Source organism: Scylla paramamosain, chromosome 10 (assembly GCF_035594125.1).
Source record: "Scylla paramamosain isolate STU-SP2022 chromosome 10, ASM3559412v1, whole genome shotgun sequence".
Lineage (NCBI taxonomy): Eukaryota > Metazoa > Arthropoda > Malacostraca > Decapoda > Portunidae > Scylla > Scylla paramamosain.
Genome location: NC_087160.1, coordinates 15,593,628 through 15,615,295, shown reverse-complemented (window position 1 = coordinate 15,615,295; position 21,668 = coordinate 15,593,628). Strand labels below are relative to the sequence as shown.

General features: G+C 41.9%; 2 protein-coding genes across 4 annotated transcripts in view; one reads left to right on the top strand and one right to left on the bottom strand.

The window, feature by feature from the left end:
* LOC135104258 (breast cancer type 2 susceptibility protein-like) overlaps positions 1 to 19,076 on the top strand; it is a 315,255-nt gene extending 296,179 nt beyond the window's left edge. For 2 of the 3 annotated variants that reach the window (XM_064011445.1, XM_064011444.1), the window contains exons 18-19: positions 14,036 to 14,218; positions 18,536 to 19,076. In XM_064011445.1, coding sequence (XP_063867515.1) covers positions 14,036 to 14,218; positions 18,536 to 18,901 — 549 coding nt within the window. In that variant the 3' untranslated portion in view covers positions 18,902 to 19,076. Of the gene's footprint in view, positions 1 to 14,035; positions 14,219 to 18,535 lie in introns of those variants that run through there. The other variant, XM_064011446.1, reaches the window with a different exon arrangement.
* On the bottom strand, positions 6,245 to 10,795 carry LOC135104257 (uncharacterized). The gene is made up of 2 exons (XM_064011443.1): positions 10,699 to 10,795; positions 6,245 to 10,581 (listed from the first exon to the last, which is right to left on the bottom strand). The coding sequence occupies exon 2, from the start codon at positions 10,569 to 10,571 to the stop codon at positions 9,333 to 9,335; it is 1,239 nt and encodes a 412-aa protein (XP_063867513.1). The 5' UTR covers positions 10,572 to 10,581; positions 10,699 to 10,795; the 3' UTR covers positions 6,245 to 9,332.
* Positions 19,077 to 21,668: the final 2,592 nt, after the last annotated feature.

Below are 21,668 nucleotides of genomic sequence, written 5' to 3'. Positions count from 1 at the left end.
TCTTCTCCGGTGGGTTCCTCCGATCACAATCTCATATCTTTATCTTGTACTATCGCTCCAATCCCTCCTCAGGATCCCCCTAAGCGAAGGTGCCTCTGGCGTTTTGCCTCTGCTAGTTGGGGGGACCTGAGGAGGTATTTTGCTGATTTTCCTTGGAATGACTACTGCTTCCGTGTCAGAGACCCACCTTTGTGTGCTGAGCGCATAACAGAAGTGATAGTGTCTGGCATGGAGGCGTACATTCCTCACTCTTTTTCTTGTCCTAAACCTTCTAAACCTTGGTTTAATATAGCTTGTTCTCATGGTATACATGATAGAGAGGTGGCCCACAAAAGGTACTTAAGCCTTCCATCACCAGAATCTCATGCACTTTATATTTCTGCCCGGAACCATGCCAAGTCTGTTCTCCAACTAGCCAAAAACTCCTTCATTAACAGAAAATGTCAAAACCTTTCAAGATCTAACTCCCCTCGTGACTTCTGGCATCTAGCCAAAAATATCTCCAATAACTTTGCTTCTTCTTCTTTCCCTCCTCTATTTCAACCAGATGGCACCACTGCTATCACATCTATTTCTAAAGCTGAACTCTTCGCTCAAACCTTTGCTAAAAACTCTACCTTGGACAATTCTGGGCTTGGTCCTCCCTCTCCTCCACCCTCTGACTAATTCATGCCACGTATTAAAATTCTTCACAATGATGTTTTCCATGCCCTCGTGGCCTAAACCCTCGGAAGGCTTATGGTCCTAATGGGGTCCCTCCTATTGCTCTCCAAAACTGTGCCTCCGTGCTTGCACCTTGCCTAGTCAAACTCTTTCAGCTCTCTCTGTCAAAATCTGCCTTTCCTTCTTGCTGGAAGTTTGCCTACATTCAACCTGTTCCTAAAAAGGGTGACCATTCTAATCCCTCAAACTACCATCCTATTTCTTTAATTTCCTGCCTATCTAAAGTTTTTTAATCTATCCTCAACAGGAAGATTCTTAAACATCTATCACTTCCCAACCTTCAATCTGATCGCCAGTATGGGTTCTGTCAAGGCTGCTCTACTGGTGATCTTCTGGCTTTCCTTACTGAGTCTTGGTCATCCTCTTTCAGAGATTTTGGTGAAACTTTTGCTGTTGCCTTGGACATATCAAAAGCTTTTGATAGAGTCTGGCACAAAGCTTTGATTTCCAAACTACCCTCCTACGGTTTCTATCCTTCTCTCTGTAACTTCATCTCAAGTTTCCTTTCTGACCATTCTATTGCTGCTGTGGTAGACGGTCACTGTTCTTCTCCTAAATCTATTAACAGTGGTGTTCCTCAGGGTTCTGTCTTGTCACCCACTCTCTTCTTATTATTCATTAATGATCTTCTAAACCAAACTTCTTGTCTTATCCACTCCTACGCTGATGATACCACCCTGCACTTTTCCACGTCTTTTCATAGACGTCCAACCCTTCAGGAGGTAAACATATCACGCAGGGAAGCCACAGAACGCTTGACTTCTGATCTTTCTAAAATTTCTGATTGGGGCAGAGCAAATTTAGCATTGTTCAATGCCTCAAAAACTCAATTCCTCCATCTATCAACTCGACACCACTTTCCAGACAACTATCCCCTCTTCATCAATGACACTCAACTGTCCCCCTCTTCTACACTGAACATCCTCGGTCTGTCCTTTACTTATAATCTGAACTGGAAACTTCACATCTCATCTTTAGCTAAAACAGCTTCTATAAAGTTAGGTGTTCTGAGACGTCTCTGCCAGTTTTTCTCATCCCCCCAGCTGCTAACTCTGTACAAGGGCCTTATCCATCCATGTATGGAGTATGCTTCACATGTCTGGGGAGGTTCCACTCATATTGCTCTTCTAGACAGGGTGGAATTAAAAGCTTTTCGTCTCATCAACTCCTCTCTTTTAACTGACTGTCTTCAGCCTCTCTCTCATCGCCGCAATGTTGCATATCTAGCTGTCTTCTACCACTATTTTCATGCTAACTGCTCTTCTGATCTTGCTAACTGCATGCCTCCCCTCCTTCCGCGGCCTCGCTGCACAAGACTTTCTTCTTTCTCTCACCCCTATTCTGTCCACCTCTCTAATGCAAGAGTTAACCAGTATTCTCAATCATTCATCCCTTTCTCTGGTAAACTCTGGAACTTCCTGCCTGCTTCTGTATTTCCACCTTCCTATGACTTGAATTCCTTCAAGAGGGAGGTTTCAAGACACTTATTCATTAATTTTTGACCACTGCTTTGACCCTTTTATGGGACTGGCATTTCAGTGGGCATTTTTTTCATTAGATTTTTGTTCCCCTTGGCCAGTATCCTTCCTACATAAAAAAAAAAAAAATACACTACAATTTTTTTCCATAACTTTATGATGAAACATTAATTTTTTTCCACAAAACATCATTGTAAAATAGGGGTGCATTTTATGCAGAGGTGCATCTAATACACCTTCAAATACAGTAAATATTTATTAAAATTTCAATGCATTATTGCAGTTGTACATACATTATAACAACCATACATTGTCATGTACCCCACTGTATCACTGTTATTATCGCTGGTATTGGAATTTAGGATTTATTGATTTATCAGTCATCGGTTATTGGGCGATGAATTTATCGGCAGTTATCGATTATCAGTTCTCACCAATAAGATTATTGTTATTGATTTATTGGTTATTGTGGTAAATTTTTTCGTTATTGTGCCTAGCTATGGTCATCACTGCTAACCACTTTCTATTTCCAATTTTAGTATAATATCTCACAAGTATCAGTAAATTTGCTTACAGTAGTATTTCCATTCTGGTAATTTGGTAGGATAGGCAAGGCTTGTTGAAAGGAAGGTTAATTATAAAATTAATTTTATTAATATTTATAAGATCACTTAATCAGTTGCTATGACGGTAATTACAGCTGTGACCTCACTGAATGTTTCCCTTTGTGTTTTACAACACAAGGGGGCAGTCACAGCCTGCTTGCTAAAGACAACTCTATTCCTTCACACAAATCTACATGCACCTAATTACACACACACCCTTCACTCAAAACTCAAAATTATCATGGTGACTCCTACACCAGCCTCGGAGTTCCTATCTGAGGAAGAGACGACAAATGCCTCCAGGTTGTACTGCTCTTCTGGTATTGACCCTAAGTGTCTTGACACCCCCTTCAACTTTTTCTTTATTAACTTCTGCAACATTTGTAGTCTTAGATCCTCATTTACAATCCAAAGCTGGATGTTGCATTTATGTGCACAATGACTTAACCTGCTCTCGTGCCCACACTCTTGAATCTTCTGAATTTTTCACCATCTGGCTACGACTACAAAGTCTCTCTCAAACTAAATTTATCTGTGCTGTATACCTCTCACCTAACTCCTCTGACTATAAGAAATTCTTTGACTACTTAACTTCCAAAGTGGAGCACATTCTGACTCTTCCCTTTTGCAGAGATCTCCATTCTTGGAAGCTTTAGTGTTCACCATCAACTTTGGCTTTCCTCTCCCTTCACTGACCATCCTGGTGAACTAGCCTTCAGCTTTGCTGTCCTCCAACTGGTGCAACACCCTACTCATATCTCTGACCGTCTTTGAGATACGCCCAACATTTTTTACCTTTTCCTAACCTCTAATCCTGCTTACGCTGTTACCTTCTCATCTCCGTTGGGCTCCTCCAATCGTGATCTCATATCTGTATCTTGCCCTATCACTCCAATCCCTCCTTAGAATCCCCCTAAGTGGAGGTGCCTCTGACATTTTGCTTCTGCTAGTTGGTGGGATCTGAGGAGGTATTTTGCTGATTTTCCTTGGAATGATTACTGCTTCCATGTCAGAGACATTGTGTGCCGAGCGCATAACAGAAGTGATAGTGTCTGGCATGAAGACATCCATTCCTCACTCTTTTTCTCAACCTAACCCTTCCAAACCATGGTTTAACACAGCCTGTTCTCTTGCTATACATGATAGAGAGGTGGCCCAAAAAAGGTACTTGAGCCTTCCCTATCTAGAATCTCATGCACTTTATATATCTTCCCGGAACCATGCCAAGTCTATTCTCCAACTAGCCAAAACTTCCTTCATTAATAGAAAGTGTCAAAATCTTTCAAGATCCTACTCCCCTCATGACTTCTGGCAACTAACAAAAAATATCTCCAATAACTGCTTCTTCTTCTTTCCTTCCTTTATTTCAACCAGATAGCACCACTGCTATCACATCTGTCTCTAAAGCTGAACTCTTCGCTGAAACCTTTGCTAAAAACCTGTGGACCTGATGGGGTCCCTCCTATTGTTCTCTGTAACTGTGCCTCTGTGCTTGCACCTTGCCTTGTCAAACTCTTTCAATTCTGTCTATCATCTACCTTTCCTTCTTGCTGGAAGTTTGCCTATATTCAGCCCATTCCTAAAAAGGGTGACTGTTCTAATCCCTCAAACTACTGTCCTATTGCTTTAATTTCCTGCCTATGTAAAGTTTTGGAATCTATCCTCAACAGGAAGATTCTTAAACATCTATCACTTCACGACCTTCTATCTGACCGCCAATATGGGTTCTGTCAAGATCACTCTGCAGGAGATTTTCTGGCTTTGCTTACTGAGTTTTGGTCATCCTCTTTTAGAGATTTTGGTGAAACTTTTGCTGTTGCCCTATTTGTCCTTATTCGTCCGTGTATGGAGTATGCTTCACACATCTGGGGGTTCTACTCATACTGCTCTATTAGACAGGGTGGAATCAAAAGCTTTTCGTCTCATCAACTCCTCTCCTCTAACTGATTGTCTTCAGTGTCTTTCTCATTGCTGCAATGTTGCATCTCTAGCTATTTTCATGCTAACTGCTCTTCTGATCTTGCTAACTGCATGCCTCCCCTGCTTCTTCAGCCTTGCTGCCCAAGACTTTCTTCTTTTTCTCACCCCTATTCTGTCTGCCTCTCTAATGATAGAGTTAACCAGTATTCTCAATCATTCATCACTTTCTCTTGTAAACTGGAACTCCCTGCCTGCTTTTGTATTTCCACCTTCCTATGACTTGAATTTCTTCAAGAGGAAGTTTTCAAATCCCTTATCTTTCAATTTTTGACTACTGCTTCGAACCCTGTTCTGGGACTGGTGTCTCAGTGGTCTTTTTATTTATTGGATTTTTGTTGCCCTTGGCCCATCTTTCAGCATCCAATGTTTTGAAGAACCTGATGTTTCATCACTTGCAAAATAGTCCCATTCTGAAAGATATCTGATCTTTTGGCATGTTTGAAAAAGGTACTAGCATGTGACAATTTAAAAATGGTCCCAGAGCATTGTTATTGTGCCATCATATGTAGGCTCCCCTGCAAGCTACAGGAGCCATGGATATGGTGGTGTGAGTGGTGTATATGAGAGTATTTTTGGTGTAAATTTGGAATATGTGAATAAAGTACTAGACTGAGGAGGAGAGGAAAGGAATGTTACTAATCCAAAATATAACAGGCACAGAGTAAAAAAAAAAAAAAAATATGAGAACAAGTCTATTGTGTTTACACTGCCATGCTTTTCTTTCCATTCAGTCTTTGTGAATAAAAATCCATTAGTAGTTGAGGAGCACGTTAACTACCTGATTATTTTAAGTGAGACAAACCTTTCTGCTCTGGAGACAAAAGAGGAAAGTAATGAGGAAGAAGAGCCAGAGAAAGTTTAATTGGAAGATGTTAGAAAAATTCTCAATTTATTTATCAAGTTTGCTGAAGCTGAACTGGTTTGTTTTCTAGAAATATTCCTTGAAGAGTTTTGTGATTTATATATAAATATGTCTTGGAAACATTAGGTGTTTTCTGCAAATAAGTAAATAAATAGTATATTGTCATTTATTGCTAAAATTAACAAAGTACACGAGACTTACCGTAGGTCAGTTGAAGTGTACTTCTAATTTTTCGAGGCAAATCACCTCTGCTGGTGCGGAGATTTCACATGAGAGAGTGCGTCACGCGCTGCCGGCAGACTTTAAAGCAAGGACTCGACATCCACATGATGAACCAATTAGGAAATTAAGTAACTTGTAGAGCTTAAGGTAGGGAGGGAGAGGAGGGCATGTGAAATCTCCGCACCAGCAGAGGTGATTTGCCTCGAAAAATTAGAAGTACACTTCAACTGACCTACGGTAAGTCTCGTGTACTTTGTTAATTTTACTTTGGCAAAATCACCTATCTGCTGGGCGGACATTTCCCATGAGGCTTTGAAGCCATGTGGATGACGAGGGAGGATGCAATAGTAGAGAGGAAAAGGAAATGCCCCACAAGAAACAGTACTATAACTATTATTCCATGGAAGGATCTTGTACATGAGACAATCATACAATTGGTGTATAAAATAAGGTACATTGCATCCAACTTAATCCAATCTACAAACAATGTTGAAAAATGGTAACAGTTCACATCATAAGATAAAGCTAAGGTACTAGATACTAAATACTTAAAATATCCGTGTACTGCAACACTGGAGTGCAGCAACAAACCCAAATTATGTCTTATTCTAGCACTGCATCCTGAAAGAGGTCAGAAGCAGCCACAATGTTCTTATTATAATATTTTGCAAAGGTAGATTCCCTAGACCAGCCCGCCTTAGCCATAATGCATGCGACAGGGACAGCCGCCACTCCAGCTTTTGAAGCTGCTGCTGGCCGCACACTACCAGCGGAAAACTTTGAGATGTCTATGCCTGACATGCGGAGAATGGTCCTGACCCAACGGGCAATAGTGTCTTTGGAAACTGATTTGTGGGGTTTTATGAAGCTAATGAGGAGCCTGGCATCAGTGTGCATCTCATCCTGTCTAAGCTCTTTAGTCACATCAATGTACCTCAGGAGAGTGCTACAGACACATAATCGTGGATCCTTAGGGTAACGATGGAATGTGACCCTGTTGATGTTAAAATTTGGTCTGGATTGTTTAAGAGTGCCCCCCAACTGTACTGAAATGGAGTGTTCATTAATGAGCATGTCTTTGAGTAACAGTAGTTGTAAAGTTTGAATTCTGGCAGCTTGAGTTAAGGCCATCATCATAACCAATTTTAGCGTTAATTCTTTAAGGGTTAATGCATGTAAGGGGAACATGGACCTTAGTTGCTCTAAGACAGGTTGGACGTCCCAAGTGTCAGTGTACCTGGGCTGAGGAGTTCTAAGATTGAAAACCCCTCTCATGAATCGGATGACCAAAGGGTGATTTCCTGCCCTGCATCCGTCCACCACAATGCCGAGAGAAGACAGGGCACCCCTCGCAGTGTTCACACACTCATAACCCACACCCCTGTCAAAGGTTTCCGTCAAAAAATTTACAATGTGACCTACAGTTGGAGAAGTGGGATCGACATTCCGTCTACCACAAAACAACGACCACCTCTGGACATGTGGGCGGTATTGCCTCTCAGTACCTGGTTTCCAGGAGGCCAGTATGATGTCCGCAGCAGCCGGCGAAACTCCTCGTTTCTGCAAGTTTTCCCTGACAGAAGGCATGCCATGAGCCTCGTGTGGGACATGATGGGGTGTGGATCTGTTGTGGACGGGTGTGTTAGAACATTCCTCCTGTTCGTTATCAAACGTGGGAAGTCTATTAGCAACTGGAGCAGCATGCCCATCCAACACTGGGACGGCCACAGAGGAACCACCATCCAGCCTCGTGCTTGCTCCGCACGTAACTTCTGAAGGCACCTAGCAATTAATGAGAATGGGGGGAAAATGTAAGACAAATCAAAGTTTGACCAGTCCAAGGAAAAAGCATCAAAATATTTAGCCTCCGGATCTGGCAACCACGAACAGAATGTATTAACCTGTTTGTTAAGCCTTGAGGCAAATAAATCAATGGACGGTGTCCCAAAAAATTACACAAGGTAGTAAAAATGTGTGAGTCGAGTTTCCACTCATGTCTGTCATTAATCTTGCGAGAGGCTACATCAGCCAAGGTGTTGTCCTTCCCCGGTATGTGCGAGCATGTAACCCATGAGTCATGTTCCAGACACCAATCCCAAATCTGGGTAGCAACATCATTACAGGACTTGGACTTTGTGCCTCCCATTTCATTGACATAGTTTATGGCAGTGGTATTATCACAAAAAACTCTAACATGTCTACCTTCCAGCTCATGTTCAAATGCTTGCAAAGAGAATAGAATGGCTTTCATCTCCAGGATGTTAATGTGAAGCTCCTTTTCATCCAGGGACCAAGTACCACTTGTAATCTGACACCCCAAATGACCCCCCCAACCAAGGCTGGAGGCATCAGTAAATAAATCGATGTCAGTCCCTGGCCTAAAAATGTGTCTGTGGTGTCTGTCCACATTGTCTAACCACCAGGAAAGGTCTAGTTTCATGTCTGCAGTAATATTCAAAGGCCTGTCAAAATTACCATACTCCTGTTTCAAAGCGGCAATTTTTCCCCCCTCCAACTTCCTGTAGTGAAGTTTACCTAACTCCACTGCTGGGATCGCAGCCACCATGAGGCCGATCACCCTGGCCACTGCTCGAATGGGGGCAACATCTTTACACAAAAGTTCTGCACATCCTTGGCGAATTTTGATTAGTCTACGCTCAGGTAAAGAGGCAGTCATGAACTTGGTGTTAATAACATTGCCTAGGTATTCAATACATTGTGTGGGGGTGAGAACAGACTTCTCCATATTGATACAAAAGCCTAACCTCTGCAACAGAGAAATGGTGGCCTGAATCGCCTGAAGACATCCTGAGTAAGAGTTACTGCAAATTAATGTGTCATCTATAAAGCTGGTGATAGTGTATCCTTCCTGCCTTAAAGTAGCAAATACTGGCTTCATCAGTTTGGTGAAAAGTCGAGGTCCCTCAGAAATGCCATTAGGGAGGCAGGTGAATTGATAGATAACACCTTGCCATGTAAAACATAAAAATCGTTGTTGCTCATCTGCAACCCTAACAGAATAATAAGCATGCCTGAGATCGACAGAAGCCAAAAAATCACCCTGGTTGATGAGCCTGATGGCCTGTTCAAAATTTTCCATTTTAAAATGTTTATATGGTATGTATTTGTTTAACCTCTCCAAGTTAAGCACCAGGCGAAATTCCCCGTTTTTCTTTTCTCGCAAAAAAATAGGAGAGATAACCTGCTGAGTTTGTTTGTGTGTGACTTTAATGACTTTAAGCTGTAAAAGTTTTTTGATCTCTCCAGAAATTATCCCCTGTTGCACAGTGTTGAACCTGTATTCCAAATCATTAAAAAATAAAGGATGAACACTATCGACATCAATATCAAGGTGGCAATGCTGAACAATATCCAAAATGACAGGGTCACTGGTAATTTTACGCCACTCATGCAGGAAAGAGTGTAATCTGCCAGCTTCAAAACATGCACTTGCCTGTAAGTTTACTGGGGCTGCCTGCTGCGGCCGCCCCGGCCCTTGGAGTTTTTTGGCTCCACATCCTGACGAGTGGAAGGCAGTCGTGGGGCAGCCCTGGAGCCATACCTCTGTTGCCCGTAGGGTTGGAACCTGGCGTAATATCCCCTACTAGCAGGCTTGTTCCAATATCCACCAGGGCGTTTACCTGCGAACTTGCTAGTAAAGGCAGGCTTTTTCTGCGAGAACTTACTCCGCAGTTTCTCCGCTTCCTCAATTTGTCTGGCAGACTGGGACACATCGTCACCGAACAGAAAGCGAGTAATTGGCACCTTATCTGAACAAAGATGAGCATATTTATAGTTTATCTCGCGTTTCATGACAAAACGCCTGGCCAAATTGTTCCTGTGATTGGCATTGCCTAGCAATGCCAAGGCACCATTTAGCATGCTCACCTCATGTGCCAACTTGGGGTTACCTTCCTGTTCAGCCAAATCATCCAGCGCCACTAAGGATTTGGTGATAATGGTTGAAGCCCGCAGGATGTCCTTATTTACCTCCATCAAGCGGAAGTCTGTCTTCCTGGCATCCAGCTTCAGGGCCTCCAACACCTGTGGGTTGCATTCCACTGGCGCAAGAGCATGGCAGTTATTAGGCCTCTTGACAACATCGTCCTCACACATGGCCTTGTAGTCCTCCTCTCTCATACCATTATCAAAGAGAAAGTTTACCATCTCTGCCACTCTATTGTCAATGTCAGCAACCACCGTGTCAGAAGGACCAAAGGCCTTAGTGCCCTGAATTAAGGTGCTGTCAGCAGGGGCGGCAGGCATCGACACTGCCTCATCCTCACTCATCCTGGCCAAGAAACCAGAAAAAGTGGCAGAACAAGGAGGCGACAAACCCCTGCCCCCCAGAGTACTGTCCTCCACAGTCACCTGCGCCGACCCAGTAGGGGGTGGTAGTTGCCGTCTGTCTGCCTTCAAGGCCTCCACTTCACCCCGCAAATCAGTCAAGGCGTCCAACACAACTGACCAAGGGAGAGGAGCAGGAGAAGTGCCGCGGGAACCACGTGCGTCAGCACTGTTACGTAATCTCACGCAACCATGCCTCCCACTCAAGCGACGAGATGAATGATCCCTGTGCCTGTCGTCGTCATCTTGAGGGCGAACAGTGGACCCAGGGAGAGGAGAAGGCCCACAGAAGGCACGTGGGGCAGGAGGGGAAGGGGATCGAGAGGCAGAGGACGCTTCACCAGACTCCGACATGGCTGCCGCACTGCGATAAGGAGAACAAAGCCGTAAGCTTCCCACACAGTACCATCGTCAGTGGAGACTGACATACCAATAATACAACTCGCCCCAAAAACGGGTAACGAAGTTGAAGGCACTGTACCTGCGTAACAAGTATCGTGGCCTTATCTGAAAGAAAACAGCAAAAACTTGGAAGTCCGTATGATCCAGAATGACCGTGTCTGCCCGACGCGGCGATCAGCAAAGAACTGCCGGCAGCGCGTGACGCACTCTCTCATGGGAAATGTCCGCCCAGCAGATAGGTGATTTTGCCGAAGTAAAATTACTATGGTTCCGACCTGGCTGAGATAGGCTCCTCAAGAATTCAAATCAAATATTTCCAATCTATTTATAACATTTAATTTTTTTTATGGATATAACTGAAAGTAATAAATACATAAGAGTTCATGAAACATTGAAAGGATAATGTATAAAAACTTATACAATATAGTAATAATCACTAAAAAATCACACTGAGCCACTGTTTACACACACAACTGGTGAATGCTCACTGATGATATCACTATGGATGGCAGCAGCAGCAACAGTGGCAGCTGCAGCATGCCCTTTCTCTTCACGAAATTTGTATCACTTTATATGGTGGTGGCAGCTGCAGCAGCAGGGGTAGCAGCAGTGGCTGCCACAAAAACCTTTTTATATTATTATTATTATTATTATTATTATTATTATTATTATTATTATTATTATTATTATTATTATGTAGGAGGGGCACTGGCCAAGGGCAACAAAACTAATAAGAAAAAAAAAAAGGCCACTGAGGTGCCAACCCTCAGGCAAGGCCAGTCGTTTGAGAGATTAGAACTCACCCTTTTTTAGGAATGGGCTGAATGTATGCAAACTTCCAGCAAGAAGGAAAGGTAGATGTTGGTAGACAGAGTTAAAAGAGTTTGACTAAGGAAGGTGAAAGCACAGAGGCACATTTCTGGAGAACAATAGGAGAGACCCCATCAGGTCCATAAGCCTTCCAAGGGTTAAGGCTAGCAAGGGCATGGGAAACATCATTGCAAAGAATCTTGATGGGTAGCATGAGGTAGTTGGAGTGGAGGAGAGGAAGGAACAAGACCTGAATCATCTAAGGTGAAGTTTCTAGCAAAGGTTTGAGCAAAGAGTTCAGCTTTAGAAATAGATGGGATGCCAGTGGTGACATCAGGTTGAAATAATGGAGTGAAAGATGAAGAAGCAAAGTTTTTGGAAATGTTTTTGGCTAGGTGCCAGAAATCACAAGGGGAGTTAGATCTTGAAAGATTTTGACAATTTCTATTAATGAAAGAGTTTTTGGCCAGTTGGAGAACAGACTTGACATGATTCTGGGCATGAGATTCAGGTGATGGAAGGCTCAAGTACCTTTTTGTGGGCCACCTCTCTATCATGTATAGCACGAGAACAAGCTGTGTTAAATCAAGGTTTGGAATGGAAGTTTAGGTTAAGAGAAAGAGTGAGGAATGTATGCCTTCATGCCAGGCACTGTTGCCTCTGTTATGCACTCAGCACACAGATATGGGTCTCTGGCATAGAAACAGTAGTCAGTCATTCCAAGGAAATCAGCAGAGGCAAAATGCCAGAGGTACCTCCACGTTGGGGGATCCTGAAGAGGGATTGGAGTGATAGGACAAGATACAGATATGAGGTTGTGATTGGAGGAGCTCAATGGAGAAAATAGGGTAACAGCATAAACAGAAGGATTAGAGGTTAAGAAAAGATAAAAAAAATTGGGCATGTGAGGCATCCCACATTAGAAAGGGCACTTGCGCCACTCTGGCCGAAACCTAGATAACTGCGTATAACACTCTATTGAGGTCTTAACTTTTGCCCAGGAGTGGATAAGTGTCCCGTCAGTAAGGTCAAAAATCTATACAAGGAGAGGATAATTTTTATGTGTAGTCAAACATCAATGAAGGCACAACATGCTGCTGAGCAGTATTCTGTGTTTAGGGGTTGCCCATCCAGGATGAGTTGCCATTATAATTCTGAAAATTTGGAATTAGTTCCTTTTGTTTTGGTGTCTTTGTTGAAACTGAAAGATGCTCCCAGCTTTTCTGCTGTGATTAGCAACTGGATGAGTGGCCTTTAAGCCATTGCTCAGTTTCTTCAGTATTTTTCTACTTTATGCTGTTGTAAATGTTGTCATTTTATGTTTTTATGTTCCATTATTCATGAATTATTGTTATTGTATATAGTATTCAGAGAAAAAATTCACTCAAATTTTGGTGAACTTCTGAAGCCATAACACAATTTACAAAGGATATGCATAACAGGTTGTGAATATCATGATCTCAAACATTTTTTGAGACCATCATGATTTTGATTGTGTACTGGTCATTTTAACACCAAGATCACTGTCATAGTGTATATAATAAGAAAGTTACGTTCTCAGAATTTCACTTTTGAGTGCTTTTTTCTCACTTTCTTTATTTTGGTGCAAGCAGTCCTTCTGATGTGGGATGCCTCATATCTCCAAGATGATCAGAAATACAAGTAGGGTGTTGCACCAGTTGCTTTAGCTCATGGAGGAGAGGAAAGTTAAAGACTAGTTCATGAGGATAGTCAGTGAAGGGAGAGGAAAGCCAAAGCTGGTGGTGAACATTGAGGTTTCCAAAAATGGAGATCTCTGTAAAAGGGAGGAGAGTCAGAATGTGCTCCACTTTGGAAGTCAAGTAGTCAAAGAATATTTTATAGTCAGAGGAGTTAGGTGAGAGGTATATAGTGCAGATAAATTCAGTTTGAGAGTGACTAGTCGTAGCTAGATGGTGGAAAATTCAGAAAGTTTAAGAGCATGAGCAGGAGAGCAGGTTAAGTCAATGCTCACATAGATACAACATCCAGCTTTGGATTGAAAATAAATATAAAGTGGGAGGGAAGAGAAAAGAGGCTACTGTCAGTTGCTTCAGACACCTGTGTTTCTATGAAGAAAAGATGAGGTTTAGAAGAGCAGAGGTGGTGTTTTACAGATTGAAAAAATCTAAGGCCACAAATGTTTCAGAAGTAAACAAAGAAAAAGTTGTGGGAGGGTGTTAAGACCCTTACGGTCAATATGAGAAGAGCAGTCCAACCTGGGAACATTTTTTTATCCCTTCCCTGGATTGGGACTCCGAGGCTGATGTAGGAGCTGCCATATTTAATTTAGAATTTTGAGTGAAGGGTGTGCATGTAATTAGGTGCATGTAGTTTTGTGTGAACAGTTGTCTTTAGAGGGCAGGCTGTGACTTCCTATTTTGTTGTGATATACAAAGGGAAACATTCAGTGAGGTCACAGCTGGGTTATTGATAAGCTCATAACACCCACTGATCCAGTGTTTGAGATCTCACTGGGACTAATTATTATTTTGGCAGATGTCTACTGCCTCATCCTAATATGATATTAGTAGATACTGTGATAATGATGTAGTAGCCTTCTAATTTTAATTTGTGTTTGCCTGCAGAAGTGTGGCTATGAGGACAGTGTAGTGGTTGGTACCATGATGTGCCTCATGAACTGCAGTTGGAGAGGATATAATGGTGGCATTATTGGTTGTATTCATTTCACTGAGCATAGCATGGCCACCTTTTCCCCCAGCAGCCCTCATCTTGTTGAAGCAGCTGCACATCTTAGGAACAGCATCAAGGTGAGAGGCAATGAGAAATTCTTACTTAAACATTAAGATGTATAGGGCAAAATTTATTCATCTTTATTATAGTTGTGTGTGTGTGTGTGTGTATATATATATATATATATATATATATATATATATATATATATATATATATATATATATATATATATATATATATATATATATATATATATATATATATATATATATACACACACACACACACACACACACACACAACTATAATAAAGATGAATAAATTTTGCCCTATACATCTTAATGTTTAAGTATATATATATATATATATATATATATATATATATATATATATATATATATATATATATATATATATATATATATATATATATATATATATATATATATATATATATATATATATATATATATAATGTAAATGTATATCATTACATGGAAGAAAAATAATTGATGGATTTGATAGAAAGTGCAGATTTATTAAAAATAGGAGCTTGTATGGAAGGTTTACTTCCATTTGGTTCAGTAAACTTATCCAGTCAAATGTGAGAAAGGGTATGAGTCTGTGATGCAGCAAAGATACTGTTGAACCAAAATGTGGAGAAACTTGTATTTTACACAACTAACTTCCACAACCCTAGATATCTAGAGAGTAGGATATGATTTTGATGAATTCATAGGGAATGCTTGTGAGAGTGTATGCATGTAGGGCCTTATAATTATACATTATGTAAGGTATAGCCTGAGGCAGCAGGTGAAAGGGTAAAGAATAACATGAGTGATAAATAAAATGAAGTAAAAATTTGTAAATAAAGTAAAAAATTGCTAGATAAATAAATATAGGATTTCTAAATGTAAAATTCATTTTTATCTTCAAACTTACCCATAATTATTAATTACTGCTAATACCCTCATCCTCACAGGAAACTTGCACTAATGTCTTAGAGCTATTAGAAATAGGAATGAAAGAAACTTGAGTTACCCTTCTTGTTTTCTTCTATTAAGACATACGAGTATGAACCCAATTTCTGTTGCTTGCTCCCTCCAAAGCCTGTATCCGCCTTCATTCTCCTCTAAGCTAATGGTCATAGGGAGGGAGAAAGGGAAACTCAATTATAAGTAATAATTATTGGTAAGTATTTAGATAAAAATGGATCCTACATCAAAATATTCTGTTTGTTATTACACACTACTACCCATAATTATTAATCATTGCTAAGGAACTGATTCCCAAGTATAGAAGAGAGGATGACCTCACCTTAGAGCCCGGAACCATGCTAAGTCAGTTCTCTAACTAGCCAAAAACGCCTTCATTAACAGAAAGTGTCAAAATCTTTCAAGATCTAACTCTCCTCATGACTTCTAGCATCTAGCCAAAAATATATCCAATAACTTTTCTTCTTCTTCTCCTTTCCCTCCTTTATTTCAACCATATTACACCACTGCCATCACATCTATCTCTAAAGCTGAACTCTTCGCTCATACCTTTGCTAAAAACTCTACCTTGGACGATTTAGAGCTTGTTCCTTCCTCTCCTCCACCCTCTGACTACTTAATGCTACCTATTAAAATTCTTCGCAATGATGTTTTCCATGCCCTCGCTGGCCTAAACCCTCGGAAGGTTCATGGACCTGATGGGGTCCCTCCCATTGTTCTCCAAAACTGTGCCCCTGTGCTTGCAGCTTGCCTAGTCAAACTCTTTCAACTCTGTCTGTCAACATCTTCCTTTCCTTCTTGCTGGAAGTTTGCCTACATTGTCTGTTCCTAAAAAGGGTGACCATTTTAATCCCTCAAACTACCACCCTGTTGCTTTAATTTCCTGCCTATCTAAAGTTTTTCAATCTATCCTCAACAGAAAGATTTTTAAACATCTATCACTTCACAAACTTCTGTCTGATCACCATTATGGGTTCTGTCAAGGCCGCTCTGCTGGTGATCTTCTGGCTTTCCTTACTTAGTCTTGGTCATCCTCTTTTAGAGATTTTGGCAAAACTTTTGCTGTTGCCTTGGATATATCAAAAGCTTTTGATAGAGTCTGGCACAAAGCTTTGATTTCCAAACTACCTTTCTACGGCTTGTATCCTTTTCTCTGTAACTTCATTTCAAGTTTCCTTTCTGACCATTCTATTGCTGCTGTCGTAGACAGTCACTGTTCTACTCCTAAATCTATTAATAGTGGTGTTCCACAGGGTTCTGTTCTATCACCCACTCTCTTCTTATTATTCATCAATGACCTTCTAAACCAAACTTCTTGTCCTATCCACTCCTACGCTCATGATACCACCCTGCACTTTTCCACATCTTTTCATAGACGTCCAACACTTCAGGAAGTAAACATTTCACATAGGGAAGCCACAGAATGCCTGACTTCTGATCTTTCTAAAATTTCTGACTAAGGCAGAGCAAACTTGGTATAGTTCACTGCCTCAAAAACTCAATTCCTCCATCTATCAACTCAACACCACCTTCCAGACAACTATCCCCTCTTCTTCAATGATGCTCAACTGTCCCCCTATTCTACACTGAACATCCTTGGTCTGTCCTTTACTTATAATCTGTACTGGAAACTTCACATCTCCTCTTTAGTTAAAACAGCCTCTATGAAGTTAGGCGTTCTGAGATGTCTCCACCAGTTTTTCTCACCCTCCCAGCTGCTAACTCTATCCATGTATGGAGTATGCTTCACATGTCTGGGGGGTTCCACTCATACCGCTCTTCTGGACAGGGTGGAATCAAAAGCTTTTCAGCTCATCAACTCCTTTCCTCTAACTGACTGTCTTCAGCCTCGCTCTCATTGCCACATTGTTGCATCTCTAGCTGTCTTCTACCGCTATTTTCATGCTAACTGCTCTTCTGATCTTCCTAAATGCATGCCTCCCCTTCTCCCACAGCCTCACTGCACAAGACTTTCTTTTTTCAATCACTCGTATTCTGTCTAGCTCCCTTTCTCTGGTAAACTCTGGAACTCCCTGCCAGCTTTTGTATTTTCACCTTATGACTTGAATTCCTTCAAGAGAGAGGTTTCCTTCAGTTTTTGAATACTGCTTTGGATCCTTTTATGGGACTGGCATCTCAGTGGGCTTTTGTTTTATTGGATTTTTGTTGCCTTTGACCAGTGTCCCTCCTACATAAAAAAAAAAAAAATGTAATGTAGCTGGAGTGAGTCAAGAGGTTGTGATCCATGTTCTACTTCTGTGACAAACTTGGCAGACTTTTTTCTGTTTCTTTGGAATAAGAAACACTTGTCATTTCCTTCCATTAGGGCCTATTGTTCAAGATTGGCCCCCGTTTTGCAGCAGGCTTGTTTGGATATTTCCAATGATTGAGATCTTTCAGCCATTTTCAAGGGATTAGCCAAGTCCACCTCATCTCACTCACCATGAGTTCCTACCTTGTTGTTAGTTTTCTGTTCCTTGTTGCAATCCCCATATGAACCTCTTTGTTCAGCCTTGTTAAGGGATGTTGCTATGAAGACCGCTTTCCTTTTGGTCTTGGTGTCAGTCCACAGAGCAAGTGAAATTCATGCAATTATGGAGGAGGTTCGTCATTCTAAGGATTGGTCTAGTATGACATTTTCTTTGGCACCAGAGTTTTTGGCCAAGACTCAACTTACAGGTGGCAGTTATCTGTTGGAATTCACAACACCAGCTCTTGCTGAGTTTATTGGCGATTTGGAGGACAGGGTTTTATGTCCTGTTAGAGTTGTTAGGGAGAACCCTGGGGAGAAAACAAAACCTGGGAGAGACTGTCCAAAGTCTCCTCCATCCTACACATTCTCTTATCAATATCACCCACAGACGAGGAAACCTGCTTTCATTTCTTACCAGAAGACTCCTTTTCTATACTCAAGCCAGACCTTCACATTATCCACAAAAAGTTGAAGCTGTTTGTGTGACAAGCTCATACACTTGTCACAATGAGTATTAAAAGTACAACCTCCCCAACATGACAGACATTCCAGATGTGAATCTACACCTACAGACGGGAGGGACTTTGAATACTTACGATATATGGGCCATACTTAAAAAGAAAAGTACACTGCCTGAAGTAGAAACTCAGCCAGGGAAAAACAATGTATTTGCTAGATGGATGTGTACTTCCCATGACAGCAAAGAGGAGAATGAAGGGTTTGGTGGGGAGCAAGCAATAGAAAATGGGTTCAAATGTCTTAATAGAAGAAAACAAGAAGGGTAACTCATGCTTATCTTTCGTTCCTATTTCTCATAGCTATTAGATGTTGGTGTAAGTTTGCTGTGGGGATGAGGGTATTAGCAGTAATTGATAATTATGGGTAGTAGTATGTGTGACAAAAATTTTTTTATTTTTCAATAGGACATGAAGAGCTTAATAAATGATGCAGACAAGAAATTGGATGAAACTCTTGATAGTCCAGCATTTCCTGACAAAGTTTCACACTGTAGTGAGAAGATGATAGAATGGAAGCATATCAGAAGTATGGGAAATGAATCATTCCAAACTGGTAAAGGGAACAATGGTAGCAACTTGAAAGCAAATAGACAAGAGCAGCAAGCAAAGGAGGTGCAGAGCAAGCTGAAGTTACTCAGCCAGTATGGATCACCAGGATACTCACCAGAGATTTTGTCATCTGCTTCTCTTCAGACCCGCAAACCGTTCCGCATACCTCTTAGGAGGCCTCAGAAGAACAGCACCTTAATTGAGGAAAATAAATGTAATTAGTTCCTTCATTGATATTTATTGTAATGTCATTATCATTGTATTTTTCTGTTAATATATTCATCATTTTAAAGAAAGACATTAAATTCATTGATTATTTTAAAAAATAACTTAGTTAGGAGAAAGGTTTTATGTACTCTGTTGCACATGGATGAATTACAGATCTTAGGCAGAAAAATATAGCCTTTTTATCCTTCACATGTTTGGCAAATTCTTGATATTCACTATAACCTAATCCTATTCTCTCTCTCTCTCTCTCTCTCTCTCTCTCTCTCTCTCTCTCTCTCTCTCTCTCTCTTTTTTTTTATACAGAGTTCAATGTAGTGCATAATACATACAAGTACAATGTTTTACAGGCTAAAGGAAACATGATTAGTGTGTCCTATCTTAAAGCCCAACTCTGATGCCTGGTGTTCTCATGATGGCAGCCACGCGTTCACCAGCTCCTTGAAGCTCTGTGCCGTCATGTTGTCCAGATGTGGCTGTGAGGCAAGCAGTCCATTCCACCAGGTTACATAAGTATTGATGAATTGCCTCTGGTGGTGCCACATTCTGCAGCGGGGCTGCAGAACTGGGAACTGGAACTGGAACTGAGAGGCTGGAGGTGATGGACCCGCTGCTGATGTATCTTGAACATCACCGTGAGGCCCGCCACATCATGGCGGTGCTGAAGACTGCAGAGTCCTGGATGTTGTTGCACGCTGCTGCTTTCCCTGATCAACCTCTCTGCACAGCCCTGGACCTTGTCGAGGAGGGCGAGGTGTTTGCATGCCGCGCCGCCCCACGCGAGGCATGCATACTCCAGGGACGAGCGAACCTGCGCCTTATAGAGAGTCTGGAGCCCCTCGCCGTCAAGCAGCCATGACATCCTTCTCAGGGATGCCAGTTTGCCTGAAGCCTCTCTGGCGAGTTGCTCGATGTGGGATTTGAAGGTCAGCTTCTTGTTGTAGGTGACCCCCAAAATTTCCACTTCCTCCTGGGACGCCAGTGCCTTTCCTTCAAAAACCAGGGGCAGGGGCTCCCCCAACCTGAAGACAGTGAGCAGCTGAGCCTTGTTAGGGGCAAATTTCACCTGCCACTTATTGCCCCAGGCTACGATGCGGTTCAGAGTGTTGTTGAGTTCAGCTGTGGAGCGAGCCTCTTCTCCTGCCTCGTAGCTGTGCGTCAGGGTGATGTTGTCTGCATAGGCCTGTGCACTGGGTATTAAGTTTAATAGTTCATTTATATAAATGTTTCATAGCAGAGGGCCTAAGCAGCTTCCCCGGGGAACACCCGCTTTGATTGGGTGTACTTCCGACTTTCTGCCGTTGAGCACAACTTTCTGATGTCTCTCCCTCAGGTAGTCGGTAAAGAGCTGGAGAAAAGGCCCCTCGACACTTGCAGCACAAACTCTTTCAATGAGACTTTCGGCAGTAGACACCTGCCGAAACGATAATTACTCCCAGTGAGGTCTAAAGCACTGTTCAGGTGGTGCTGTGAACTTATCATTAAACCCAGCTGTGACCTCACTGAACGTTTCCCTTTGTGTCTCACAACACAAGGGGGCAGTCACAGCCTGCCCTCTAAAGACAACCCTCTTCCTCCACACAAAACTACAAGCACCTAATAACACACACACCTTTCACTCAAAAATTTTAAGATCATCATGGCGACTCCTACACCAGCCTCGGAGTCCCCATCTGGGGAGGGGACCATAAATGTCCCCAGGTCGGACTGCCTTTCTGTCGACGACCTTAAGTGTCTTGACACCCCCCTCAACTTTTCCTTCATTAACTTCTGCAACATTCGCAGTCTAAGTTCTAATTTTCAATCGGTAGAACACCACCTCTCCTCTTCCAAACCTCATCTTCTTTTCCTCACTGAAACTCAGATGTCTGAGGCAACTGACAGTAGCCCCTTTTCTGTTCCCTCCTACTTTCTCTATCCTCATTTTCGATCCAAAGCTGGATGCTGCGTTTATGTGTGCCTACATTCATACTGGAGGTTTGCCTACATTCAACCAGTTCCTAAAAAGGGTGACCGTTCTAATCCCTCAAACTACCATCCTATTGCTCTAATTTCCTGCCTATCTAAAGTTTTTGGATCTATCTTCAACAGGAAGATTCTTAAACATCTATCACTTCACAACCTTCTATCTGATCGCCAGTATGGGTTCCATCAAGGCCACTCTACTGGTGATCTTCTGGCTTTCCTTACTGAGTCTTGGTCATCCTCTTTTAGAGATTTTGGTGAAACTTTTGCTGTTGCCTTGGACATATCAAAAGCTTTTGATAGAGTCTGGCACAAAGCTTTGATTTCCAAACTACCCTCCTACGGTTTCTATCCTTCTCTCTGTGACTTCATCTCAAGTTTCCTTTCTGACCGTTCTATTGCTGCTGTGGTAGATGGTCACTGTTCTTCTCCTAAATCTATTAACAGTGGTGTTCCTCAGGGTTCTGTCCTGTCACCCACTCTCTTCTTATTATTCATTAATGATCTTCTAAACCAAACTTCTTGTCCTATCCACTCCTACGCTGATGATACCACCCTGCACTTTTCCAGGTCTTTTCATAGACGTCCAACCCTTCAGGAGGTAAACATATCACGCAGGGAAGCCACAGAACACTTGACTTCTGATCTTTCTAAAATTTCTGATTGGGGCAGAGCAAACTTGGTATTGTTCAATGCCTCAAAAACTCAATTCCTCCATCTATCAACTCAACACAACCTTCCAGACAACTATCCCCTCTTCTTCAATGACACTCAACTGTCCCCCTCTTCTACACTGAAC

Bases quoted from the DNA above. Each gene is read 5' to 3' on its own strand.
- LOC135104257 (XM_064011443.1), bottom strand. From the start codon at position 10,571: ATGTCGGAGTCTGGTGAAGCGTCCTCTGCCTCTCGATCCCCTTCCCCT.